The sequence below is a fragment of the Pungitius pungitius genome, chromosome 18 (assembly GCF_949316345.1).
Source record: "Pungitius pungitius chromosome 18, fPunPun2.1, whole genome shotgun sequence".
Lineage (NCBI taxonomy): Eukaryota > Metazoa > Chordata > Actinopteri > Perciformes > Gasterosteidae > Pungitius > Pungitius pungitius.
Window position 1 is genome coordinate 12,201,837 of NC_084917.1, and position 27,898 is coordinate 12,229,734.

At 45.1% G+C, this 27,898-nt stretch overlaps 1 protein-coding gene across 4 annotated transcripts in view; it reads right to left on the bottom strand.

Annotated features, from left to right (window-relative positions):
* grin1a (glutamate receptor, ionotropic, N-methyl D-aspartate 1a) overlaps positions 1–27,474 on the bottom strand; it is a 31,428-nt gene extending 3,954 nt beyond the window's left edge. Inside the window, exons 1-22 of one of the 4 annotated variants that reach the window (XM_037483937.2) lie at positions 26,372–27,474; positions 23,598–23,732; positions 22,017–22,193; positions 18,081–18,143; positions 17,189–17,286; positions 14,701–14,822; positions 13,506–13,680; positions 12,125–12,269; positions 10,877–10,963; positions 10,321–10,456; positions 9,886–10,013; positions 8,993–9,157; positions 8,363–8,481; positions 7,877–7,989; positions 7,418–7,566; positions 7,140–7,297; positions 6,426–6,587; positions 5,995–6,104; positions 5,491–5,636; positions 5,143–5,193; positions 1,519–1,545; positions 640–750 (exon numbers count right to left, since the gene is read on the bottom strand). In XM_037483937.2, the coding sequence (XP_037339834.1) occupies positions 640–750; positions 1,519–1,545; positions 5,143–5,193; positions 5,491–5,636; positions 5,995–6,104; positions 6,426–6,587; positions 7,140–7,297; positions 7,418–7,566; positions 7,877–7,989; positions 8,363–8,481; positions 8,993–9,157; positions 9,886–10,013; positions 10,321–10,456; positions 10,877–10,963; positions 12,125–12,269; positions 13,506–13,680; positions 14,701–14,822; positions 17,189–17,286; positions 18,081–18,143; positions 22,017–22,193; positions 23,598–23,732; positions 26,372–26,620 (2,826 nt within the window). In that variant the 5' untranslated portion in view covers positions 26,621–27,474. The remainder of the gene's footprint in view (positions 1–639; positions 751–1,518; positions 1,546–5,142; positions 5,194–5,490; positions 5,637–5,994; positions 6,105–6,425; positions 6,588–7,139; positions 7,298–7,417; positions 7,567–7,876; positions 7,990–8,362; positions 8,482–8,992; positions 9,158–9,885; positions 10,014–10,320; positions 10,457–10,876; positions 10,964–12,124; positions 12,270–13,505; positions 13,681–14,700; positions 14,823–17,188; positions 17,287–18,080; positions 18,144–22,016; positions 22,194–23,597; positions 23,733–26,371) is intronic. The other 3 variants (XM_037483940.2, XM_037483942.2, XM_037483943.2) reach the window with 3 other exon arrangements.
* Between the last annotated feature and the right edge of the window lie 424 nt (positions 27,475–27,898).

Sequence of the window (27,898 nt, forward strand, 5' to 3'; positions counted from 1 at the left end):
TGCTTTTCAAACCAAAGAAACCCAAATGGAGGAAGGAGGGGGTGCGATTGTTGCAAAGAAAAGATGGATTTACAGAGGATCGAGCAGTCGAAACGACAGGACTCAAACACAGATATATGTTGTACGCTTGAGTACGGTACACACAGCACCACGCCACCAACAACAGCACACCATCACGAGAGTCCACGTCCAGACCAGAGGCAGGGAGGAAGAGCAGCCCAAGACAAAACACCATTGGCAGACGGCCTGCTTTTGTCCCCTCCCCAAAAAAAAAAAAAAAAATCCCCCCGGGACGCCCCCTCGCCAAATCCAGAGGCGAGCTGCTGGCCTGACCTGAGTCCCTGCACTGATGATGCCCTTTCGGCCTGAAGAGGAGCTACAGATGCTAAATGGTGATGGCTGATCGATGGTGAACGGACAGACACGTGGCAGAGGCAGCGGAGCCGCGTGGAAATGGGTGGGTCGGTGGAACATGGGACTCCCTCGCGGATCGGATATGGAGATGTAGGCAGAGAGGACAGAGGAGGAGAAAGGAGAGGGGTGAAAGTAGAGACAGAGGAGGAGGAGGAGGAGGAGGAGGAGGAGAGCAGAGAGAGGAGAGGATAAACAGGGGAAGATGTCGCTTCTCCGTCTCCTTACCGTGTCTTTGGAGGACCTACGTCTCTTGATGCTGGAGGCCAGGGTGGTACTGATGGACCTAAAAGAGGCTTTCTTTTGGGGGTCGGGGTCTGCTCTACCACTTTTCCTATCCTAAAATGAATATATGTAGAAACATTATTCATGTCCTTTTGGCTGGGGTGATAACCGTGGTTTCAGTCTGACCCTTCCTCTCTTGCCACCACCACCTTCCGCCCCAGTGTATCACCTTATATGACAACGTCTAAATAGAGGGAGGGTCCTTGTGAGAAAGACTACAGCTTTTTTTCCAGGTTTTGGAAGTGTGAAAATACGCCAAGAGGGAGAAAGAAAGGGATACGGCCTGTTTGGTGTGAGAGTGGAGGCAGTGTGTTCAGTCTGACATGAGGGCTTTCGTCTACATTTTTATGGGAAAGTTTCACCCTGGGACTGCACAACATGGCACGGTAGTCCTCTCAGAATGTGCTGACACATTCACCCGGACCCTAGAAATGCATTGGAATGAGGGATGACTAGTAAAGATGTCAGTGGTGTGATACCTACTTTGCACTACCGAATATTCTGCCTGCATGGTCACTATGGCCTGAACACACAGTTGCAACTTCATCTTAACACACAAGTGGTCTTAAATTGTAATTTAAACAAAAAAAAAGGTCTTACAAAACTATCTGTAAACTAGTCTGTACTCAGTTGGGACCGAGGTCAGAGCTCTGGAAGATGTTTAGAAATGTTTATGATTAAAATAAAATGGCCGTACCATTTGATTTTAACCGTACCCTCACAAGATGGCAATGTGTTGCCCTCCCTCCATCATACCATCAATAACTGGGTGTTTGTGTGCAACAAAGAAATAATAAAAAACTCATATTAAGGTATTCTTACATCCTGAGTCTCTAGAGAGGAAGAGGGCTGCATAGGGGGAGAAAAGGAAAATAAAATAAATTTCCATCCTTGATCATTATTACTTTAAAGATGATCCTTAAGCAAAAGCCAAGGGAACCAAAAAGGGCGCATAGTTTAAAAAAGACTAGCAAAGCAAACGTCCACATCCAAAGCCAAGCAGGTATAAAAAGTCAAGAAGCTGCAGTATAGGAGGCCACTAAAATGCATATCAGAGGGAAAACAACAGCGACAAAAGTCAATAACTGAAGCCCATTAAAGACATTATACCTGAAAGTGGTATAATGGAAATTCACCCCACACACAAGGGAATGGGATGGAGAATGAGGAAAAAGTGCATTAGAAAAAAAAGTGCTTTCTAAGGAATGTCGACCTGTAGCTGCAAAATATATTCCTTAATCAGTCAAAGTGCAGGCGTTATTCTGTGTGCTTGATTTCAAGATGATTTGTGCAGATGGAGGCTAAAGGGTGACATTTCTAAAAAACAAACAAAATGAAAGCACTTTAAGGTGGATGTTGGTAAAGTATAAGTGAAGGGTGAGCGAGTAGTTGCAGGGAGGGAGGCCCTTTAGCCGGGCGGGGCAGTGTGGTGTGAATTTCAACATGCCAAAACGTTTCATGGATGAGAGAAGTTTTTTGAAGTTCAAAAAAGAGAGGGAGGGGGGAAACACAAAACAAATAACATGACAAATCAATCCTGGCCAGCAGGGGCCCCCCGCAGGACATCCTTTTTCATCAGGTCACATGACTAGGCACATTTTGAGCACATTTCTCTCTCAGACCCCTAATGACTCGAAATCAGGTGTGGAGCAGTCGTTAGCTGGCGTGGAGGACAGATGAGAGGTGGCAGAGGAATTATTGGTGCGCGGCATCACTCGATTTTATTGCAGGTGATGGCAAGTAAAATGCATTTCCTGTTGGAAGATGACATCTCATGTTAGTAAATGGAGGAAGTTAGACTGTGCGCCTCTGGCTGCAAGCGCCTCGCTTCAGCAGAACAAAATCAATGCCTCAGTGATGTCCCTTATGTTCTTTTAATCGTTACTTTACCCCCTATTTATCACACGTGGGCGGCTGCAGGAGTGGAGTCCGGCGCGCTCTGAGCCCTGATGAGGTGCTGCACGCGCACAGTCCCCGCAACACGCGCGGCATGCCGAACGTGGCGTGGCCCACGCACAGTGCACAGCTGCCACCGCAGTACATTGTCGGGATACATCATATTCGTCACCACGCAACGGAGGGTATCTGACAGTCGGATTTCTCCCCAAAACGACACAAACGCTGCACTCCTGAGTAACGCCTGATGAGGGAAAGCCGAAAGCCGGACGTGCGTAGCCTCTCAGTGATGCAGTGGTTATTAAAATGATCAACGTATAGCAACATACTGTAAGATGTCAATTTAGTATCAGTATTAAGAGCAAAGTTTGAAACATTAAATGTTTTATTGGAACATTACTGATCAGCAGCAATGTTGCAGTGAGTAAAAAATTCATTTTTTTTCAAGGAGACATGAGAATGTACTTTTATTTTAATTTTCAAGTTCTGTGTCAGTGATTTGTGAATTTATATGAACGGTTTGATTGTTTGTTTTTTATTGTATCATGCACGTTTCTTTTTCTTATTGGTATAGTCTCTGAAGTCGCTGTAGCGCGTTCATCCTTGTCATCCAACGTAGATAACTCCCACGGCTGAAAAAACGATGCCGTGAGAGCTATGCGAGTGGACATGAACAGTAACGTGACTGACATTCTTTTATCATCATTATTATTCATTATGCATCTGTCACAAAAGACAAAAACGGTATGTTCCGTTTGTGTGAAATTGGTTTAAGTGATCTTACCAAACAAATAATTAAGTAGGTCCACCACTACATCTCAGAATTTAGTTAGTAGCACATGTGGCGTTAGTCAGAAGTGCACGTTCTGTGCTCTGCATTGTGCATGAACCCAAGGCAGTGTAAGCACACAATTACACACACACACACGCACAATCAGTCAAAATGATGTTGACCACAGGTCTCAGTGCTTGCTGTACTAAGGAAGGAGGAGGCCACATAAACCGTCGAAGATCTTAGATCTTCCATGGTGATGAGCTCGTGTTGCACAGAGCTAAGCTGTCCTTTGCAATTTGGGAAAAAAATGAGATCACGCTGCGTAATCCGATCAGTGCACCCAAAAAGTATGAATAATATTCACGCCGAACAGAACAGATTGTTATGGCTCGACTGGATTTTGCCTGTGCACTCCTTTGCATTAGACCCCATTTCAGTGGTTCTATTTAGGGCAGCGAGGGGCCGCGTGCGTCCGTTGATTTAGCTGGAGGGGTCCACCGGGACGGTCCACGTAGCAAACATGAGCAAACATGAGCATGCATGAGCCGTCTTTGTTCAGTGCTGCAGAGAAATCAACGTGATCCTCGCTGACACGGAGCTGCCACGTGCCGCTCCACGGGCCGTTTAGTATGTCCGTCTCCTTTCTCAATAATGATAGCGAAGAGAGAACGCACTTCCATATGAGCACACTCACGAAGGTTACATACATCGGTCAGGTCAATGGCAGATGTTCTCGGTAGGACATTGATTGGCTGACAGGCCTGTGATTTCATACTCTGCCTTCCTCCCACCCTGCTTCTCTCTATTCAGCGCGGCCCAGCACTGAGCCTTGGTGCTTTACAGAGAGGCCGCAGCACATACTTCACACAGTGTGACATGGTCGTTAAACGGGCTGCAGCCTGCCAGCTATCCAATCAGGGAGTGAAACCTTCAAGAATGAAGGAAGGGAGGGGAGTGTGGCCGGTGGAGGTCGTCCCAGCCACGTTTGATTTGATTTTCCCCACATTCGAAAATGTGGGGAAAATCGTGTTGTTTGTCTGCGCAGTGGAGGAATTTACTGCCATATTGCAGTTTAAAATGGGTTGGTTCATTCTAACGAAAAAAGGTAAATAAACTCTGATGCATAAAATGATATTTGCCTTTAATTGTATTGGTTTTGAAGCAGGAGTGAGGCACATTAAATCAAGTGGGTCTGCATGGCTATACCACTTTGGCAAGTTAAATTAAACTAATTGACACCTGATTCCGCTTGCATCCGATTGCAGGAAGCCTCCCCGCCCCCAACAAAAAACATAGGTTTGACTCCATATGTTGTTTCTGCCTCATGGACACTCCAGTGGAGACAAAATGTGGACAGGAGCATTTACGGTTTTACTGACACACTCGGAGAGTCGCTGTGGTGTGATTGGGCCAGGGCATTGATTTGCATCTATTATGCTCTATTTGCATTGTTAGCTTCTGGCTACTGTTAGTATGTCATTCATGATGAAGCAATTATAGTGCATCAGCCGGACCGCAAATCACTGTTTTTATTTTTTTACACAAGGGCATTTGCTCCTCTTTGTAGTCTGGCTTCCATGTCCACGTCATCTGACCGTATGAAGTGTATAAGCACCACAGCAGCAGCTTAGAGAATACTAGGTCATGCATGGACGTGGGAGGTGAAGTTTTGATTTGCTGTCCGCCATGTCGGAGGGGCTAGTTGTCCTACTGTTAATCTAACAGCGAAAGCTGGCATGGGGGGGTGGATATGGCTCTGCTACATTGTTACATACTAATGAGGGGGTCCCAGCCACAGCTTGACTTCCAGAGGCCTCCGTAGTGTCCTGCAGGCACACACAAGAGACACGGGCACCGTTGGCCTCTGGGAACTGTGAGCATCTACACGGTGACACTGAGGATGCCTTAAACGGCACGAAGGCATCGGAGATCATGGTTTTCCCAAAAGTGATCTGTCAGACCTCACCACCACTAACGTGCAAAAACTCGCCAAGGAGGCCGTGAGAAAAGGAATCCCCCTCCAACTCCCCACCGTGAGGAGGGAGGCTCAGGCAGCTGTCTTGCCACCCCAAGCATCAGCACTTCCACCCTGGGTGTGAGCGAGCGGAGGGGATCAATCCTACCTGCAGGTTCTTCCTCCAAACATTGACCGCCGCAAAGGCGAGCTGCATCTGCTTCCTGCGGGCGTCTTTATGCCGCTTATAGGCGATTTCAATGAAGATTAGGAAGATCCCTGCGGCTATTCCTCCTGCCACAAGCATGAATACTCCTGTTGGCGAGGGACAGACAGACAGAGAGCAGAAGTGGAGATTTGTGAGTCGCTGGTCTACAACGCCACCGCGCCCGCCGAGCATGAATGCAACGTCTGCCCCTCATGCTCGGCGGGCGGCCCTCTTTTTTTTCCTAAGCAGCTCCCACTGGCGACGGCAGCACACTATCAACCGAAAACCACAACCGCACCACGCAACAGCACAAGATACTGTACGCCACACTTCCACAGAGCACCCACGGCGACACTAAAACAACGATTTTGTAAAGGTATTGGACAAAAAAGGGCTACAGTACCTTACCACTGCAGTTTTTGTCCAATCACTTTTAACGCTTTCTCTACGCCTTAAGGACCATACCTGCCATGTTTTCAAAGGTGAGTGTGGCTGGGGCATTGCTCCGCGAGTCACACTCCTGGTATCTCACCCAGGTTTTATCTAGGTCTTCCATGAAGCCGTTCTCATGAGAACTGCAAGGGGTTGGGGTGGGTGGGGGGAGAGATAACAAAGTTAATAAATGCCGCGTATACGGCGGAAAATCCGAGCTGCTCAATCCCAGAAAGCAACACAAATGAGAAAGGGACAGGACGACAGACGCGCAGACAGACACGGACTAGACAACCACAAACGTACAAGAGAGGGGCAAGTAACAAGAAACAGTAGATGTAACATAAGGCAATGTACCGGATGGCTAAAACTGGTCAGTACGTAACCTCGAAATCATATTGACAAGATACCAAAAAACAAAAGAAGACAGTCATACGAGTAATGCAGCTTCGGCTGGGACAGACCTGAGAATGGCCAGGGACACATTCTGTTTCCAGGGGCTGTCCTTGCGCATGCCAATGCCAAAGCCCGAGCGGAAAAACAGCTCTCCCGTGGTCACCAGGTCGCACTTCTGCGAGGCTTCAAACTCCAGCACCGCAGAGTCCCAGATGAAAGCATGCAGCTTGCTGTGGGGGAGGGGGAGGGAGGAGGGAAAGGGGGGGAGGAGGGAGGAGGGGAAGGAGGGGGTTACGGAGCAACAGTACAATGATTTACATACACATTTACGGCTCCCACCCCTCTCTCTCTCTCTCGCACACCAGATCGTGTGTGTCATTCAGCGTTTACCAGCAATCTCTACCGCTGCTTACGGCCCAAATGAAATCCAATGCCAGATGGGTGAGGGCACGTCCCCCCATTGGATTCCCCCCATCTCAAAGTTGTTCTTCTGGGTACAACCTGAAAAAGGGTTCTACTCCACTCAATGTTAGCTTAACCTCACACTGGCGCCAGGGCTGGTGACACGTCCACCCTCGCTCCTGTCCCTGCCGTCTGTCCAGGCTGGGCAATGGGCCCAGATCAGTTGGAAAGCTGCATTAAGTCCTGCAGCTTCCACCTGCTCCAGGGGCCCATGACCCTGGCCCCACTGAGCTTACTGCACTGGCCCTGGTCTGTGTGTCTGACAGGTCGAGCAGCCGGCCGACACGTGCTCTGGTCGGCCCGGCCTTGCCGAGACTCACTTGTCACGAACGGCCTGGATAGCCTCAGCGGCACTCTCATAGTTGTGCTTCTCCATGTGGCGGTACATGGTGCTAAGCTCCACCTGCCGCCGGAAGTAGATGTCCACGGAGCTCTGCTTCACCGTGGCGTAGATGAACTTGTCGGATGGGTTTCTCAGCTGGATGAAGAGACGACCAGATTCAGTTGAGTAACGACTACTTAATCTTCAAGGTATTTAGTCGAAATGCATGGGAATACAAATGTTTAGTACCATGGTCTAAAATGATCTGGAACTCACCCTTGGGTCGTTGATGCCGGTGATGCGCTCCTCAGGCCGGTCCAACACCAGGAAGGCAGCCAGGTTGGCAGTATAGGAAGCCACAATGATCATGGCAAACCCGGCCCACACCATACCCAGGATTCTCGCTGAGAAGCTGCGCGGCGCACCTGTGTGGTGGGTTGAAGGTTCAGTTCAGTCATTTCTAAATCCCAATTGGATTAGTCCTGCAAGGGTTATAATGCAATGTAAGTCGCTTTGGATAAAAGCGTCAGCTAAATGACATGTAATCAACCCTCAAAGACAAACAACGTATGCAGCCACAAACCTTTTGATTCTGGTTTTTACAATAACGCAGAATTTTCTAAAAACTGTATTGGCATCACAGTGTGGCAGGAGAAAGGTAATATTTTCTTGTGAATAAGGGACAATTTGGAGATTAACCAATTATAATAAGATTAGTGCTGCTTTTTATCTCACCTTCTCCTATTCCAGAATTCAGTAACACTCCCCAGGAGAACCACATAGCAGATGATAGGGTGAGGGCATCTTCTTCTTCCTCTTCACTGTTTACTTTAAATCTTCCAAACGGGCTAGAGGGAAAAAATTGTGTGGGTTGCAGAAGATAGAAATTGAGAAACTGCAGAGAACCTGTAGAGAGGAAAACCCTGGCGACCCTGGGTCAAGGGGAAGGGTGAGGGAACATGGGCGAGAAAAGCAAGAGGGGAGACAAACTCTGAAAGAAAAGGGATAAAGGAGCGGCGGCGGCACAGGGACAGAGCGGTGGAATGGTTGGAGCCAATCTTCACCTCCGTCTGCCTTCCTGTCCACACCGAGGGAAGATCTGCAGCGCTCGGGGTGGGGGGGGGAGGTGCATGTACACACGCACACGCGCATTCACCGAATCAGTCGTGAGTCATGACACACACGTGGGCACAAGCATACACACCCAGCTCCCCCTTGTACCTGAACCGGTCTAGTAGGTAAAGCATCACCGCCACCACATGTACCGAAAGACCCACCAGCAGCCACAGCGTGCTTTGGAACGGCTGCATGAACGAGTCCAGCGTGCTGCGGGGGATTTCCTGAAAACACACAACGCGGTCAGTGTTCGATCGATGGTCAACAGCGTCAGTGACCTCACGTTTGCATGTTCTATACTCTGAGTTTCCCTTTCAACGCTCATCTGAATTGTTAAACCCATGTGCATTGTTGGAGATTTGCTTTAACTGTGTAGTCAATCCCAACCAACTTCAAGGTGGCATTCACTTGTGTTAAAAGACACACAGTGACAGCTGACTTACTTGAAAAGTCAGCACTGCCTCATAATAATGAACAAGCACAAGTGACCTGAGAGATTATCATTATTTCAATAAAATGTATAAATGAATGAAAACTAATGGATACCTGGAAATAACACAGTGGATATTTAGTGCACTCATGATGTAAACAGAATTATTTATAGGATAATGATGGAACATTTGTTTACAGTGGATGCATAAACAATGCCGTGAGGTAGAGGAGTCCTGAACTGGACGATGCATGCGACTTTGCCGTGGTCTCAGAGCACCTAACGGGCTACAAGTAGACACTTACCTTTTTAACAAGGATGGTGAGGCCTTGATATTTAAAGGGTTTGGAGAACTCGATGTACTGGGCTCGTTCGTTGTTTATAGTCAGTGGTGCTACAATCATGTCAGCCAGGCCCCCCAGGAGCTCTCCCATCATGCCATTCCACTCTTTCTTGTTACTGTTGTTCACCTGAGGCCCCAAAAGGAAGGCGTTAACATGAGAATCAGCCATTGACCTGGTGTCGTCCATACTACAGAATATGCGTCCAGGTTTTAAGGATTTGGGATAAACCCAGGGGGGGTGGGGGGGGTGGGAGAGGTTCTCGCGTGCGTCCATCATAAAGCTGTATGTGTCTTATTTTCTGGAAATCATAGGATCGTGCATTCATGCCAAGACGACAGGCCTTTTCTGTGTTAAGGGTTAAAGTTTCCACAGAAACAAATCTTTTTGTAAATAAATTTACACTGTCACTTGTCATTGACGTGTCAGTGATAACTCAATTCTGATGATTTATTCATCTGCAAGGAACCTGATTGGACAAGCCCTAACCAATGGACAAACCCAGAATGGTTTATGTTATTCATCAAGTCCAAGCACCGCTTCAAGGTCTTAAAGCACATCATTTATAATATAACATACTTAATAGCCTACCAGTGTGCGATGAGTAGTCCATGATTTTACTCAACAAATTGTAGCCTGAACCTACTTACTTCACCTACACCTTCATCTACTGGAGATGCGTTATCTTTGGGTCTCTGCTTTATGAATTCTTATTGCTTCAGTGATATTGCTACTGTTAGTGGGGTAAAAGATTCAAAGTATTAAAGTTATGTAGGGTAGGGAATGTGAGGTAGTGCGTGCAACCTGTGCCTCATGCGAAAACTTCGCCAAACTTGGCCTTTGAATGCAAAACTAACCCGCTCCTGAGTTCCAAATTTCCCATCGGCCACCAGATGCACCTCATAGGTGAAGTTCATGGTCATAGCCAGCTTGATGAGGAGATCAATACAGAATCCGTAACAACATTGGGGAACAATTGGACGTCCTGTAACAAAACCAGCAACATTTGCAAGTTACAATCACTCTTGAGGAAAAACGTAGTGTTTTTGTTGTTTTTTTTTCATCCAAAGGCGGCGCACGTAGACTGAACGAAATGCGTGACTGCAGACGACCACACACACAGTCACCTCATACAAACCAAGCACCCCAACAACCACTCACTCTGAATGGCACACTCAGCTACATGCATACATATATAGATACCTACTGCATATATATGTATGCATCTCCAGTGGGTGTTTGGCGGGTGCAGTTAAAGCACAGTGATAGTAGAAACGTCCCTGATAGGTTACCTGGGATGGTCTCATTGGGCCCAGTGCAGATAACCTTTTTAATTAAGACTCCATTTAAAGTCATTTCCTCCTTGCATGTTCCATCCAGCTGAGTGGGTTTCACATACACAAATGGCTCCTGGTGTATCGTCACTATCTACAACAGACGGGACAGAAAGCTGTTTATCACACAGAAAGAGGCGTATCCGTTTGGATCCTGCTTCCAACGAGAGGGAGAGAGGGAGAGAGAGAGAGAGAGAGAGAGAGAGAAATTGGAAGAACCCAGCCAATACATGAAAAGACAACTCCCAGATTCCCATGGACTCACAAAGATAGGTGAATGTTAAGGTAACTGACAAGGATACGGATGAGACAGTCTGTGCAGGCCTATGAAAAATTTGAAAAGATAAAAGTAGCAAATACATCCCTGCTGCCTTTATATGCCCCTGCACGCCCCCCACCCCCACCTCCCCACCCCCCCACAGGAGCAGGCGTCAGCACCAGCGTCTCAGCTCGGGTCCGTACTCGATCTGTGTGGACAAGAATGTCACATTGCAGTGAAGCGAAGGCTCCCTACCTTTAATCGAGTGGACATCTGGAAGCCCTGCGGTTTCTCGGTCTCTCCTCCGGGCCAGATGATCTTCCGCTGATTGTTCATCACCACCTGCAGTGATGCCGCACACACATAGCCGGTATCACACGTGTGAGCTGAAAGAAGGCTTGATGAGGCTCCAGCACCGTGGGAGAGAAGCACTAATGAGTCAGCTCTATTCAAGCACAGCTCAGCGGCTCTTTCATCTACTTCCTCAACCTCTGACCTCCGTATATTACCTGAGGGTTCCAGGAACGTGTTATTATCAGCAGTAAACGGATGTGCTGATACTCGCAGTCCTCGCTATTTGCCGTGTTTGCATGGCTGGACCTTTTGCACAACCAGCATGAACTACAAATGAAAACGAATTTGTAATAGTAATAGCAACTTTCATCCCACAGGCTTCATCAGCAAAGGGAGGTTTGCTCAGTTGTCAAGGAGTGATGCAAATAATCAACTTCAAAGCTCTAACCATTTAAATTTTGTACGTGCACGTCTGTTTTCAGCGTATAGCGTTTTCCTAGATCCGATAGGAATTGAAATACCTCCATGAGATAATCCAATGCAGTGTACATGATGTCCTTGTTCTTGCTTTGTCAAAATTGCATCGCAATGAAAAATATGAAAATATATGTTTTAGCTTAATCCCCATTCTTGCTTAGGCTATTAAGTACACTGTTTCCTTGTCAATCACATCTATCTCCTTTTTGCCATTGGAAGTAGAATGTAGTTAAGAGTTGAAAATCCACTCTCTTCTCAGGTATGGTTACGTGATGCTAACGCTGGCTAGCCAAGGAAAATAAGTTAGTTTGCAGTTATTCTAATTACTTTAAACTCTGTGAAAAGCCTTTTTTTCCTGAACCTTTCCCTGGGATGCATCACTACGATCTGGCACCTGCTTGCTCCGATTTTATTGAGGTCTACGCCCAGAAAAAAAACAAAGATATGAAAAGAAAAAAGGGTTCTACAATTTCAGACACCACCTTACACTGCTCCTCGGCCAAAAGAGACAAATGAGGAAGAGGAAATGTTTTCAGTCCATAGCATTTTTGGGGAAAATTGTGCCTTTAACCTTAATTTACTATATAGTAAAAATTGGAGCATGTATATTTTTTAGTAATATATATTCAGTAGAATAACACGTGAACGGTGAGGATGGATCAAGATTTACGTTCCTATGAATGGGCTTATTCAGGTAAAACGGGTCCCAGCCGCCGCTGTCCGTCACTCTACCTGCGTTCCATTGTATATGCCGACTTGAATGAGTCGACTCTTCTGGTAGTTGAGTATACTGTAATGGGCGTACTTCCTGTCTCCGTCATCATTGAACTCCACACGTCCTGTGAGGCCCTCTGGGTATTTAGACGACATCAGCACCCTGCGGCAAGGCAACGAAAACGGTTCCTTTGTGTGAATGGGTTCACACGTGTGCGTGCATAGGTGTTGTTTGTTGTTGGTAGTGTCACAGTGCGTTGTACTGAAAAACTATGCATGAGATGTAAAATGGCTGATTCACCACACATAACCACAGGGCAGAGCTGTGGTCTTTTGCTGCGATCATATCTGCTGTTTCCTTTATACCATTTGTTTGGAGGCTTTTCTTATCTGCTGAGAAACCAAGTGGGACAGCAGAAAAGCAACTGCACAGGCTAATTATCTGTGGCTTTTAACACTACAAGCGCCTCCTCTTCACATAGTGCTTGTTGGAAATGATTAATCTATATATAATTTTAGTGCTGTTTTAATGAAAATTGAAAAAAGTGCACAATTCTGAGTCAACATAAGCTTTGATTTGATAGCCAAAGATTTGTTTAGTTAAAACCAGCCGTTCTTGAACAGCCTTGCTATGATTGTTTCTGGCTCAATTAAGTGGGACCATGAATCATTTTAAAAGACTAGTGTGTCAGATTTAGTGGCATCTACAGTCGTTGTGAGGAAAACTCGTCCAATCAGCCCAGCCAAGATTTTGGAGATCTACGGTGGTCTTCAGGTAAAGTAAAAACTAAAAGACTTGTTATGGTGATTGCTTGGTCTGTTCTCGGGTGAATGTGGTGTGTGGATTAGAGAGGTGCGCTGGGGACCACAAGAATGGTGGTTCGAATCCCAGCTGCTCCATGTGCCATGTCAAAATGTCCTTGAGCAAGACACCTAATCCATAATTGTTCCCCAGGCAAAAAAATGTAGACCATGGGTTAAAATACAATGTAAGTTGCTTTGGATGGCATGTGAGGAATGTAGAGATATGGCAGTGCAACATCTATGAAGACGAACTGGCAGGTATAAAGGCCTAAAAAGCTATCAGAGACACAATGTGTGATGATTGTACACAAACATTTGTCATAAATATTGTATTCCATCTCTTCCAATAGATCTACAAACTGGAACTTTGAGATATTCATTTTTTAGCAAGTTTCCAAAGATTATTCTCTCTCTGCCCTCATTGTTGGGAAATACTAATCTAAATGTTAGAATATGACGTCAAAACAAAAAACTTGGGCTCCAGCTATATCTAGAATCGGCTGGTAATAATAATTTCACATTGTTTAATAATAACATCTACAGATTATCAAAGCTTGAGCAGCTATAACAGGAAAGAAACAGAACTCAAACTTACCGTTTAAAGAGTGGCCCTGTTTTCCAGATGTTGGTGTTGCCCACACATCCTCTCGGGGGTTCTGTGATATTCTCCTTCTCAAACAGCTCCTGGATAGACTGAGCCACCACAGCCACCGCATCATTGATATGGGCTGACTCATTCTTCCCATTGATGAGCTGGAGGCCGATCAGACCTGGGACCAGGCCGACAACAAAAGAGAATCACTGACCTGGGCCACCTGCAGCCTCTCAGGGTCCTTTTTGCAATACACAACGTGTAAAAAACTTATAGGGGCTGCCATTTTAGACATCCTGAATAAAGGTCAGACATCAGCTGCATGATCCATCTCCGTTGGCCGTTCTCGGGGAAAGATATCCGAGAACTATTCCACATTTAGAAGATGAGCAGGAGAATAAAGGGATCGTTTTATTGATGCGACTGATGACCTTTTCACAGCATGTGTAAAGTGTCCCTTGAAGTTGGATCGTTATGTTCTCTGCCCTGCCAGCTAAGCTTTAGGATTCAGCAGAGGAAAAAGCATCGTTTGTCATAAGAACAAAACCACACAAAAAATAACCATCAGACCTAAAATTAAACCAAGCGACAATCCAACTTCAGCTAAGTTTTCTGATTGCAACCAGGTCCCTCAGCCTTGCAGACTCCTGGCAGAAGCTGCAGTGGAGGTGGAGGACACTGGACATGGATGGGACAACAAACGCTCTGCAGGGGGTCGGTTGTGTTAGGGTGCCCGGGAGAGACGGGGGTGGGAGACGCTTGACGTTTGTGACCACAAAGTGATAAAATATTGTAAGACACTTGTGTGAAAAAAAGAAAAGAATCCAGGAACAGAGACAAGAAAGGCTGTTGTAGCTTACCATTCTATCAGTTATGTGTTGTTAAACTCTTCCCTTTGTAATTCATTAGGAAATAGGGCATTAACATGGCAGCATGGCACAATGAATTTATCTTTGGATCATCCACGACATACACATTTAAACTTAAAGTGTACTGCAGATACACGGCCCCATTTAAACCTTTAAACACATAATGCTTAAACGTTTAAATGCTCAACACAGAGCAAGCAGTTATACAGCTGATCATGTAGTGCATCCAACGGTTAATCCCTCTAATCCCGTGTGTGTTATGATGGTCCCCTGAGCAAAGCCGGGCATTAACTGGCATATTCCCACCGATCTCCTCCGGATGAACGTACCGTCTGGCGCCTCGCTCAGGGCTTTACCGGACATCTCGCGCTCGCCCACCAGCCACACGTAGCCCGAGCCCGTCATGTTGAGGAAGCGGGCGGCCTTGTAGACTGCGGCGGCGTCCTCCTCACTGGAGTTTCACAAAAGAGTGTTTTTTTGTTTCTTTTTTACATCACCGCACGTTGAATGACAGTGAAAGGAGTGAAATGTTTGATTTGTGATTCATTTGTTCGGTGAGCTGTGTGTTGTCCAACTGATATCTGCAAAGTGCATGACTTTACTGGGACTTTTGTAACTTGGCTTTTTGTTGATTCTCTTGATGGAGACAGGAGACAGAGAGTGACCATGATGGAATTGAACCATAGAATATGTGGAATGTGCCTTAAAGGGGACCTATCGTGCTCATATTTAGGTTCACACTTGTATTGAAGATCTAGAATTGTGGATGGACCTGTATTGTGTGTCTGAATTGCTTTGTTTGGACATCTGTCTCTTTAAGACCACCACAACAGACATGGGGGGTTAGATGCATTATTGAAGAAAACCACAAAAAAATGACTGAGACTTATTTCACATTGAAGGGACTGGTAGACAGGTACACACATGTGCAGTAAGTACACAGGTATTGAAAAGGTAACGTTTCCATAGCATGTCCCTCTTAAACACAATGGCTTTTGAGACCTGCTTATACTTTCAAATGTTCCTGTAAAAAGGAATATTTAAATCCGCCGCCAGGGTTACACTATACGACATGACCCGTATGGAAGACTAAAAGTGCCACAATTAAATAAATAAACACATCATTAAATAATTACTTAAATGTGTCATTAATTAATTAAAAAGATAATTAAATACATAAATGTGTTATTAAATGTGTCATTAATTAATTCAAATACAGATTCATGTTATGTAAAATACATATATACTTATTTCACTATTTACATTTACATTTCATGATCCTGCGTTGCAGTGCTTCATGAATTACTTAAAACTGTCAAACTGACCCATCAAAAGTTGGTAGGCGGAACCTAACGCCTGATTGGTTACCCTGTGTATCAAGTCAAGACAAATCAATTCCGGATACTGGATTGATGCAGAGCTACTAAACGACTGAATCCATTCACCCCAACGTGGACAACAAATCTCCACCTGTTGCAAACACATGAATTGTAATGAAACATCTAGAAAGATGCATTGTTTATCTGCTAATATCACTGACCTGATGACCTTATGGTGGCCATCTATATGCCACAAAGAGTTTGGGCCAGGAATAAAATACTGCCGTGGCCAGGTACTCTACCAAAGCAATGGATCAGACTGGATTCGCGTTAGCCCCGCCCACTGACTTTGATGGGTCAGTTTGACAGTTTTAAGTAATTCATGAAGCACTGCAACGCAGGATCATGAAATGTAAATGTAAATAGTGAAATAAGTATATATGTATTTTACATAACATGAATCTGTATTTTAATTAATTAATGACACATTTAATTACACATTTATGTATTTAATTCTAATTTTAATTAATTAATGACACATTTAAGTAATTATTTAATTGTGTATTTATTTACTTAATTGTGGCACTTTTAGTCCTCCATAGACCCGGGCAACGGCCTGAGCAAATACACCTGGGGCATCAGAAAAAGACGCAGCGTAGAGCCTGATAAACACGTGTCTAGTCGGATGTTGTGCCTCATGGCAAAAATCAACCGTCGCAGCATCTGGGAGGCCACAAAATATTGAAAAAGACACGATTCTACTGGATCTATCAGCCCAGTCTCCACTGGTTTCTATGACACTGATTGACTCAATCGAAGATCTGAGCGCTCTTCCGCAGACAACTATGTGATGCTGGTAATGTCAACAGGTGCAACAGCCACTCCACACCCCCTCGCTGATCACTACTTGTGATGGACAGCTGGGATTGGTTGGGGCTCCAACATGTGGTCTGCAGTGTCTCTTAGCAAGTCGAAGGCAGAATAATCGGACAATCAAAAAAAGCCACATATGTTGTGCAGCAGCACCACCAGATTGGAGAATTATTTCACATTGATCTTGTGCAACATTTCAATAACATTTAAAACAATCTATCTCAAATTTGGTGGAACATAATTTAAAAGCCAACTGTCATTGAATATAAAGCTCCAGAGGTGGATCCAGCAGAGAGTTTGATTAAGTTTAAGTTGATTACTCAAATCATTTTGATAAACCATTAATTATAGCACAAACACAAAATATCTTAACATCTTTTTTTGTTCTTTGTTTTATGTTAATGTGTGACTTTTGTAGACATTCACTTGCAACAAACATTTACCATTACTTTTTAAATAGTCAGAAAAATGATCAGTGGATTAACTAATAATGAAAAGAACCACCTTTACGATCCAGAGGATGCTGTTGGCCTGCCTGGTCTTGGAGGGCGTTTTTAAGCAGGCTTAATCAATGCTCCCTTTAGTACTGTGGGTGAACATGTGTAATTTAGGACACAAATCTCACCTGGCAGACAGGATGATGACTCGGGCCTCCAGCTCTTTGGCCTCCAGCAGCAGGGCAGTTAAGTTAGTCTCCTGGCTGAACTGGAGGACTTTCTCTGCCTGTGATCGGGGCATAAGAAAGGTCAAGCCAGCTACTTTTCCCTACCTTAGACGCCATGCTGCCTCTTTACCTGTTTGGATCGAGCTTGGCCGGTTTTGTTTGAAATCGAGAGACAGAGATAAAAAGGAAAACTATCCAGGGGAACCGGCTAAACGGAAAAAAAAAAGAAAAAAAAAGAAAAAAGCTTGGAGGGAAAAAAAAAACTTTTGCATTTGTTTGCATGCAAACTGAGGGTTATCAAGGCTCCAAAGAAGGACGTGCATGTGTTAGGTAAGGGGAAGAAGAAGGTCAATGCAACCGGTAACTAAAAACAGGTGAAGGGGGAAGGGGGGGGGGGGTGGGGGGTGAGGGGACATTTTCCCCCGACAAAGAAACTTTTGAGAACTAGGGAGGTGCTACAGAACAGGAGGAAGTAGCATCTGGGAGACGGTCTTGTTCCACACTACCGATTCTCCACAAAGGAATGGACTTGCAAACTCTTTTTGTGTGTATGTGCGTTCTGAGTTCATGCAATCCTTTATTGAAGGAGAAAATGAAAATGATAAAAGCGAGGCGCCGTTCACTGACATCTTTTTTTTTTTTTTTTCTGTAATGACCGAAAATGATAGATTTTTCATACCAAAATCATTCTTCAATTAAATCATAGGGAAATGTCTCAAAGTAAAAAACTAAAGAAAACACGTGCTACCAAGAGAGGAACATTTCTGGGTCGGCTGGTGACTGGTTTGGGCTGGTTTCTAGTTGCTACGTTTGGAAAGTTGGTGGGCGGCGTGCATTGACCATGCAAATATACCTTTGGTCCTCGCTTGTTGTCATAGGACAGTTGGTCGAGGTTTTCATAGTTCCTTTTTTTATTCTGATGAGTAATGTGCACAGAGAAAATATGCAGACACAGAAAATATTATAAACAGTTGAAAATGGGGGGCAGTAAAGCATTCCAACAAATCTCCACTTTTCTGCTTCAAATTGGGATCTTTAACCGTAGGGCTTGCAAAACATCAGAGATGGCCGCATCCGAGTGATGCTGATAGTGTGGATGAATGTTAAAGAGCTCAAATAGCATTAAGGATGAGGGAAATATATTCATTATTTTCAAAGCGAAAATCACCCGTGACGCCCAATTGGCCTTCATCGATTAGCGTCCTGGTTTCCAGCAACAATCATTGTAAAATGCTTAAAAGCTCAGCCATCTGGTCCGTTTGGTCTTCAGCACACTGGAAAATCACATCACACAACTGCAAACTCAACGCGGGCGTTAGGGAGAGTCATCTGATATTCAACGCCTCGCCACCGCACACGTGGGATCATGTTGTGCGGTTTCCAAACTGTGTATCTAGGGAACTGCAAATCCATCAGTTTCATCCTTATGTTCTGAGCCAGTGTGATCAGACACTTGGTACCAGACATCCAAAGCCGAACAAATTGCACCACAGCTGTGATTACCAATTCAATCAGGATTGGATCAGGATTTGCAGGATCCAATCAAATCAAAGCAACAGCTGAACCTACAAACACAAGCCAATAATTCACATGTAAAATGGAGGCTGTAATTAGAGCTGCTAATTCATTAAATGGATTGAAAAACCGTTTCCTCCTTTTTTGTGAAACTGAGCTTAAAGAGTCCAAAATTGCAGTTTGGTGTTCGTTTTCTATCATTTCCTGTTGTTAGATGTTGAGGGCAAAGATGAAACAGTACATACAGGGTGGGGTTAGTGGGTGGTTTGGCATTTGGTCACAGCACAACTGACTCTGAGTCACGTTGAACTGGATTCGGGCAGCCGAGGCATCACCATTTTAGATTCCAGTCCGGTTTGCTATGAGGAGACTCTCTGGAGTCCTGCCCGACACTGGCAGCCATTTTGCAGGAAAGACACATCCATCTCAGCCTCACAGGGTTTATTTCTTCCACCGCTGGCTTCAAAGCTCACACCTCAGTGCACCGGCCCGTTTGCCTCCCTGCACAAAGACCACGGTGACCAAGTCCCGAAATAAAGCGGACAAGTGAAAAGTGAAAAGAAAATGCATGTAATAGAATAATCCTTTTGTCCAAACTATATGATATAATACCAACATTGGTTCTAAAAACGCTGTTACAAATTCTCAGTGGGATTATAGATGATTCCATTTATTCCACTTCCCTGATAAGATCATTTCAAAGACATTTAAAGTCAAATGTAACACTTTAACTTCCATGCAGTTACCGCGTAACATTTTCGGAGACAAGCCTTTAGAAATCCTCTCCACACATAGCAAACAGCAGCATTGCTGACAAAAAAAAATGTCTTTGGCTCCCCCCGTTTCCAAGCGCTCTATTTTTGTATCCGCTGTAAGGCGTTAATAATGCATTCTTCATGGATTGGTCACGTTTGCACACTGGCTAAATCCACTGTGTCCAGAGCCTCGATGCTGGTGGTGACAACGATCCCCCAGTGACCGTGTGACCTCACTAACTACTTGCCTGCTTAAAAACAACATGTAAAATGCATGAATCCATTGCAGCACACCAGGGTGATTAGTGGGAATAACAGCACTCGCTTATAGATTACAGCATAATCTGACAATGCCAACAGCCACTCACATCAGCTGACACAGTCGAAGCTGTCAATGGATCCACGGCTCCAGCGCCTAGCTGATGGCTTCGTCCAAACAATGGGGACCATGAAGGAGCTGCCCACGTATGTCTCAACATCATCGCCCCCCGCTGATGTTGAGACATACGTGGGAAGTCAGAGCAGAGGGGGGGGCACGCTGCTGCGGCGACACGTGTAGGAAGCAGACAAATCATAAATCAGAACTTCTTTTATTTTAATGTGAGAAACAAGACATCTGTAAAATGCATTGTGTGGTATTATTAGATCAAATAAAAGAGTATATGTTAAGGTTATTATGTGCTCCGTTATCTCATTTTTAAAATATGAATTTGTCAAAATAAAGGAACCAAACCAAATGGATAGTGTTGTATTCAATATTTTTTCATATAGATGTATGTTACAAACGGGCCACAAATATATGGTTATGGTTTCTTTCAAACAGCTTGACACTGCAGGGTTCAGGACGGACGTAGTGCATTTGTTGGAGACCATTTTCAGCGGTAGACTAATACAAGTGAATTCCTACACCAGGACGGTTGATGTTGGCTCGATAAAACAGTGAGACTTCATTGTAATAATGGAACATGTCAGGCAGTGCAACACTGCTAAATAGTCTTTGAAGCAACAATATAGAGCTCAATGGCAAAGAGGAAGAAGAAATGTCAGGCTTCGCTCTTTCAGTAAGGTTTGTTGACAGTTAATGAGAAATACGTGACATTGGCAACCTCATTCTTGGAGGTTGAGCAGGTTTTTTTGTTCACATTTAGTAGAAGTTCTCAAACGAAACCTGCTCAGGGGCCCAGAATTGCTCAAGCTGGCCCTGCAGTCCAGACTAAATACATGGGCCATTAACGCCTCCTACTAGAGAGATCTACAGCAACTTCCCTCAGTATTATGAGTTCCTGAATGGAGCACAGATGGGCTCATTTGGAGATCCAAAGCCATTATTATGCAAACTTAAAATGAACTTCCTCAGTTTTCATCAAAGGCTTTTAATACACAGATTTCTCTTCTGCAGTGCGGGATGTGAGTCACATCTGGATTATTTTTGAGCGTGTAGTTGTTTTAAATTCACAGATGTTTCTGCACAAAACTTGATTAACCAACATGTTTGAAATGTTTTTTTATGCCGGTGGCCTTTAATCAATGCCGATCCTAGTAACTTAATTCAAGCAGCTTTCACTTAAACCGCGGCCGCCTTCTGTAAATTACCTCGGATGTGTGTCATATCCAGCGTCTCCTCTGCTTCTGATTTAATTAAATCTCTGAATCAGGCTTCGGTTCGTCTACCACACAATTACAGCAAAGTGCCCCGGAGAGGGACAAGCATCACTAAAGTATAAAGAGGAAAGAAAAAAAATCCCACAGTAATTTCATCTTCTTTACATGGATGGAATAGATGGCAGTTCTCTCTCTCTCTCTTTCTCTCTCTTTCTCTCTCTCGCCCGCTTTCTCCCTGTTCCTAAAGGGCACAACATCATCGCAGTCTCAAGTCTGTTTTGGCTTAAAGAAGATCAGCATTTCACTGACCCACATAGACGGCTCGGAGCTACAGTCAGAATGGATGCATCAGCGCTATCTGACGAGGCAAAAAAAACATCTCCCCGTATCATGCGAAGATGACCTGGGATGGGGGCGATGAACACAAGGCAGAGGTCTGTGTCGGATAATGAAGCCGGCCATTCATCGGGCACCGGGAGGAACACCTGTCGTCCGCCTCGCCCCCCCCCCCCCGAAAAAAAAACACCTCAGTCTGTGATGGTTTGCAAAGCCCCAAGTTAAAGTCCACTATTTGGCTCCCAATGTGGATAGACACAGGATAATTTGGACTATGGCAAAAAGCAACGTGAAGATGAGCAAATAAACGTACAAACTTTGGTCAGATTACACCACATTAGACGCTGTTGATGTCACTAGGAATGTTAGCCAATGTTTACACAACGGTGAGAGAGAGAGATGTGGCCACATAACAGAAAGGAAAACAGTTACATAGAAGACCACTGAGGTTTCAAAAACCTTACACAGCTCGCGCGCTCTCATGCTCACACACTGTTGGTGGCGGTGGAGGTGTTGGGGGCTAGGAGGGGGCGGGGGGGGGGGGGGGGGGGCGGAGGGGGGCGGAAGACGGAGCATCTCACCTTTGTTTCTCTCTCCTCCAAGAGGGTCTCGAGCCTCTTCTGCGCGGCACGCCCCTCGTGGTCGTCGCTCACTATCAGGATGATGTGGTTCCAGTTGAACTCGCGCATCAGGTCGAACCACACGTGCGCCTGGTGGGAGTAGGGAGGCACCGTCCGCAGGAAGGACAGGTGGATGCTCTGTGGGAGGTGTGGAGATAAACAATGTCGAGTTGTTTGTAGAAAAGAAATCTTCTTTTTCCCGTTGCTCAGCACATTTAGAATTAAGTTGACAAAATCCTTCTGCAAGGGCAGATTATTGTCATTTGAGTAAAGGGACAAAGATAAGATATAAATATTTTTGTGATATACAGATATTAATTTATTTGTTATTTGAGTTATTTGATGCTCCATAACAGTTATAATTGTGAACTTGACGACGTGGGTCAAAAACATGTTTCTAACCTTAACCCTGCATACATCACATCACATAAATCATGAGTACTTCAAACTGAATTTCCACAGTATCTTTACACTATCTATGTCCATTTAATGCATTCTTCAAGGCCTTTTTCCCAAGTTCACCCTTTAATATTTTATGGTTAATACGCTACTGCTCATCCAATGCATAGATATTGATCGTGGTTCCAGACTCCTCAGCCTCTGCCATCTCATTTGGGCTCTTCTTTGGTTCTTTTTGAGAAACATGAAAGTCTTCAAATGCAGTTCACTCAGCTATTACGTTTTTGTTCTTTAAACAAATGGTTTAAAGTTCTTGTAACCATAGACATTTCTTTAAGGCATCTAACCAGACCAAAAATAACCAATGTCGAGTCTTTGCGACGCAGCCAACAGTAGTGCAGAAATGCTGACTCATTTCCGGTTTGGGGGGCAGTTTGGCAGCAATGTGGAGAAGAATAATCCTGACTTGGCCATGTAGCCGGTTTTCAGGTAATCTTAGATTTGAGTAGTTTTGGATGTATGTGTATATGTATAATGTATGATGAACTATATCAGAAAACGCTTTGATGTTTTATTTTGCCATTTAGAGCACTGTATAAATAAAGGACATTATAAACACGCATTATGGAGAACATGACTGGTCTGCACTTTGTACTCTGACAACAATGGCCGACCTTGCTAGCGATCACAAGGCTCAATGGGTGTCGTCAGAGGAGTGGAGTTCAATAACGACCTATTGGTGTAACATTTTGCATAGAGACATATTTTTGGTAGAACACTGTATTTTTTTCCATTTACTGCCATTAAACTTGCAAGATTAGCAGATGTGTTACTCAAATAGACTTCAATTTTAGTTATTAATTAAGTCCTGGCCATTTTATTTATGTGATTGCTTTTCAAGTTTTCCTCTCATCGGCTTGCGCTTCATAAAAACATAACTCAGGTCAGAGGCATTATTAATGACGTCCTTTCAATTTCCAGCTGGAAACCCGTTTAATCACAGCTCCTCTAATGGACAGTGATGGGACGTTTAATCGAGGGAGCGTTTTGAAGCCGCCCCGGGGGAGCTGCTCACTCCATCACTCTCCGTCCTCTCTCTTCCTGTTTCCTTCTCCCTGCGCGTCCCTCTCCTCCGTCACTCACCTTGTCTGAGTAGATGGACATGCGGGTGGTGAGCCCCACCACAGGGATGCGGTAGAAGCCTGCAGTGTATGAGACGGGCGTTGGAGTGAGGTGGTCATTGGACTGTGGAGGGTGACTCACCAGGATTGCGTAGACCTGCAGAGGCACAGAAGAACACCACTCAGTCATTCTTGCACTTGCAAAAACACTGCTACTAAATCTAAAAGGTGTCCATTTTAGACATGAATTCTCATCATTTTGTGGAGACAATAATCAAAAACACACACATACGGGAAGCTGCAAAATGAGACACTTAGTGTCGGATACAGACTCACAAGGCCCCCTCTAGAGTTTGAGTCGACTTCTATGTGCCTGGAATGTGGACCCATCATGATTGTCATTATTAGACGCTGAGTGAAAAATCCCCCAGAGTGTGATTAAAAAAAAACACAAACATGGGATGTTCAATGAGGAAACCATTGTTCCTCTCTCAAAGTTACAGCAGTGATGTTTGTGACCTAACATTACTTATTCTAAACCCAGACATTAGGTTTTTTTCAACTGAAGCTAATTGAATACATTACATGTACTAAGGTAAGGATATACACAGTTATTGTTTGAAAAGTTTGGTTGGGCTTCACAGTATGAGAACAACGTGAGAGGGGTTTGAGCTCCACACATTTACCATTTCATATTAGTGAAAATACAATAGTATTCAGAAATCGAACCCTAAGGTTAGGTGATTCATTTAATTCATGGCGTTAGCTCAAATGTTAAATTCATGAATTAAATTGTAAAAAATGAACACTAATCAATTGCAACATTGAGGGCCTTTGGGACCCCTGAGTCTGCTTTGCTTGGATTGAAAAAAATTGCTTAATTTATGTGCATTTAAATCTTCACATCCAGGTGTGAAACTGCTGCAGTAACCTGAAACCTCTCTGTCTTATCTCTCCCTCACATTCCAATACATTCTATGTAGAAACATTTGGCTTTATGCCTCAATGAGTGAATATAACACAGCATACATAGTTTGTCTTAATCTTATAACTAGTACACTTCAATTACAACACAACATATAAGATCACAGTTTATCTGGTGCAATACTTTGCATCCAATTGCTTATCTAATTCCTGCCAGGAGAAAAAAAACTCCCAACAAAAACCCTCTTTTGGGGAAAGATGGGAGGAATCCATAAAGGACGGCAACTAGCTTCCGTCCCCAGGTTTTAACGTTACATCATGACAGGATGTTTATGTGTACAGTATTTATATGATTTACATGACTATAAATTGTTATTGACTATAATGCATTCACTTCATTTAACATACAAATGTATTAACTACTATGTAACATCACATAAACTACAATTCTACGCTAAACGTTACTACATGTCTCACCGCTAGGGGTGCACTTCTTCTTAAATTCCTAACAATGACAGGTTATAAATAACATTTTTAAATCTGGATATCATCATAAAGTCAGCCACAACAAAGAAACAGAAAAGCAGAGTTCCTTTTATTTGAAATGCCTCCCTGATGTTTGCTGTCAGGCCAACATTCATATTGTGGGTGTTTAGTCCAATCCATTAAGCATTAAGAAAAGCTTGCCACGCACTTCAGCAAAGGGAACATTCTGTGAGTCTTGAGAAATGCGTCGCATGGCTCTGCAGGCATGGATTGCTGGATATGAGCAGTCCGTATGGCTGGGTCAAAAATGGGGTCATCCAAGGACCGCTTCTGGGCATTTCCTCCTCCATCTGCCACAGACTTCCCTTCTCAGTAACCGTCATCGCCTGCGAGCTCGGCTCGTTCTATTGAACCTTTCCACGGACCTTCTGTCTGAATGAAGTGCGATGTTCGTCGTGTTTCTAGGAGGGAGATGTTGGTTTTTCAGAGGGTCGGACTACTGTTGGAGCTTTTTGGACGGACTGCGCTCCTGCTGCGACGGTATCATTCTACAGGCCTGCATCAACTGGAGCCATTTTCTACTGAGGACATGAAAGTAGCACTGAAGCTGTGGGGGTGTTTTTGTTCGCATGAAGCTTTGTTATGTGTATGGGAGAGAGAGGAACGAGAGAGGGACTCAACATGCTGTGTGACATGATGTTGGCTTTATCTACATAACACAAAGGCCGCATCACATACACTCTGATCGCCCATTACTGAAAGAAACGTTGTGTTGGTTTGATATGCAGCACACGCATTGTAAATCTCGCCTCTGTCATACTTCCCCCAAAAATAAAAATAAATGCTTGTTTTACCAACAGCGCAGCTGAGCGATTGATCCACCCCTGAAGACCAGCACACAGTAGCCTCCACTGTGGCAGCGCCTCTGTCCTGCTAAACGTCCTCATGCGAGTTGCGAAGTTGTGTACGACATATTGCACATTTTCACTCCTCGCTGCATCGCTCACAGTTCAGTGGACGTGCAGCTGTGTGTCCTGGAACGCGCCCTCTCATCCGAGATAGATAAATCTTATTTCTGCATGTCTGTCAAAGCAGATGGGTCGAGTTTGCTGCATCAGAAATGATACAATGTGGACCTCGTGCAAATGCAGTGCAGGGTGCCAAATTGGACAAATGACATGGCCTGTAAGTATCACTTCAGTTGCCCCTTGAGTGAGAAAACACACCTGATTATGGCATGCAGGTCATGCTCCCTTAAAGAAGCAACTTTGTAGTGCAAGGCAAGGTGGTTTCATAGTTAGACCGTTAGTTAGACCGTGGACCATATGCGTTATGCGCAAAGGTTAAAAAGACTGCTGCTTCTAGCGCCCATGCAACGAATCCTACCTGACTGGAGATGAGGTCCTCGCAGACGGAGAGAGCCATCTGGATGGCGTTGTGTTTGTGCGTTACGGAGATGGCGGTCAGCTTGAATTTATCCCTGCCGTAGACCTGGTTGGCTTGGGTCACCGCATCTTTGAAGACTTGCTCGTATCTCTTCTGGCTCAGCACGGCCCCGATGTTGACGATTTTCGGCTCGCAGCCGGCCCGCGCGCAGGAGCACGAGAGGAGCACCGCCAGCAGTAGCAGACGCATCGTGTGGGCCACCAAACGGCACGGTGCAGCCCGGCCGCTCTTCCTCTCGGTGGCGGGTCGGCTCGACCCGCTTCTGGAATGCAGCGCGGCTCCGCCAGTTGAACGCTCGACTGCAGACGCGATCCAGGTGGGCGGCTTGGGGGAGGGAGGCCGAGGGAAAAAAAAGGTGGATCTATGTGCAATGCGGAGGAATGTGCATGCTCGTATTAGGGACAGGCTGCCAAACAGGGGCGTTCAAACCGCATTGCCCCCCTCCCACCCTCCTTTTTTTGCTCTCCTCTGCAGAATTTGTTCAAACCTCCCTACGGTTTTGATGAAGGAGTAACACCATGTTCTCGCCTTCCGAGCGCCTTCCTCTGCATGGGCTTGTGTGTCGCTTCCTCCAGCCGCTGCTTCGCGCGCGTCGGGGTGACTGATCAGCCCCGATGCGTCTCTGGCTGGTCAATCCGGGCTGAGCGGATGCTGTCCTTGGTCCTGACAGCTGTGCATGCGCGCCGCGGTGGTGATGCGCGGTCCCGCCGGTTTTGCGCGTCGGCGTGCTACTGCCGCTGCCGAGTGGGAGCCGATCGTATGAAAAATAAATGTACCTACGTGTTCAGACTCCGTTCGACCACCGTGTTATTCATAACGGGAAATTACAGGCAACACCGGGCGCGCGCATATGGTACGACAGTCCACTAAATGAATTCAGATGAATATGCGCGGGCTTTGTTAATGCGGGTGATTAGTAATGACTTCCAGCCGGCTGAGAGATGCTCTCCTTAAATAGCCCGATTGCACTGGGGCAGATAGGGGGGGTTATTCCAATCTAGTGGGCTTAAGGTTAAAGTTGAGCCATGGACACGGAGTTCTGTGTGACTCATTCCCCCTTAAACGAGAGAGAGGGAGAGAGAGAGAGAGAGAGAGAGAGAGAGACTATTGCCTGCAGCTCTCTGCTCATTAGGCAAGCCGCATGTCAGTGGAGCCCATCCACCCAGCCGTCACACTTCTCTCTGTCCGCGCGCTCGCGTGCGCGCGCGCGCGCGTGTGTGTGTGTGTGTGTACAGACGTGTGATTGTAAATGTTGTGTAGTCTCTGACCCCGCGCTTTGGAGCATTTTGATTTCTGTTGGGATCAGCGAGGAGCAGAATCAACCTCCTGGTTACCTAGGAAACTAGATTTACTTATTTATTTATTTTGCAACACACAAGCACGAAACGGATCTTTCCACGAAGGGAATTTTCTGACCGGTGAACATTAAGTGTATTCCTCTCAGCAGGAAACGTCGAAACAAATCAC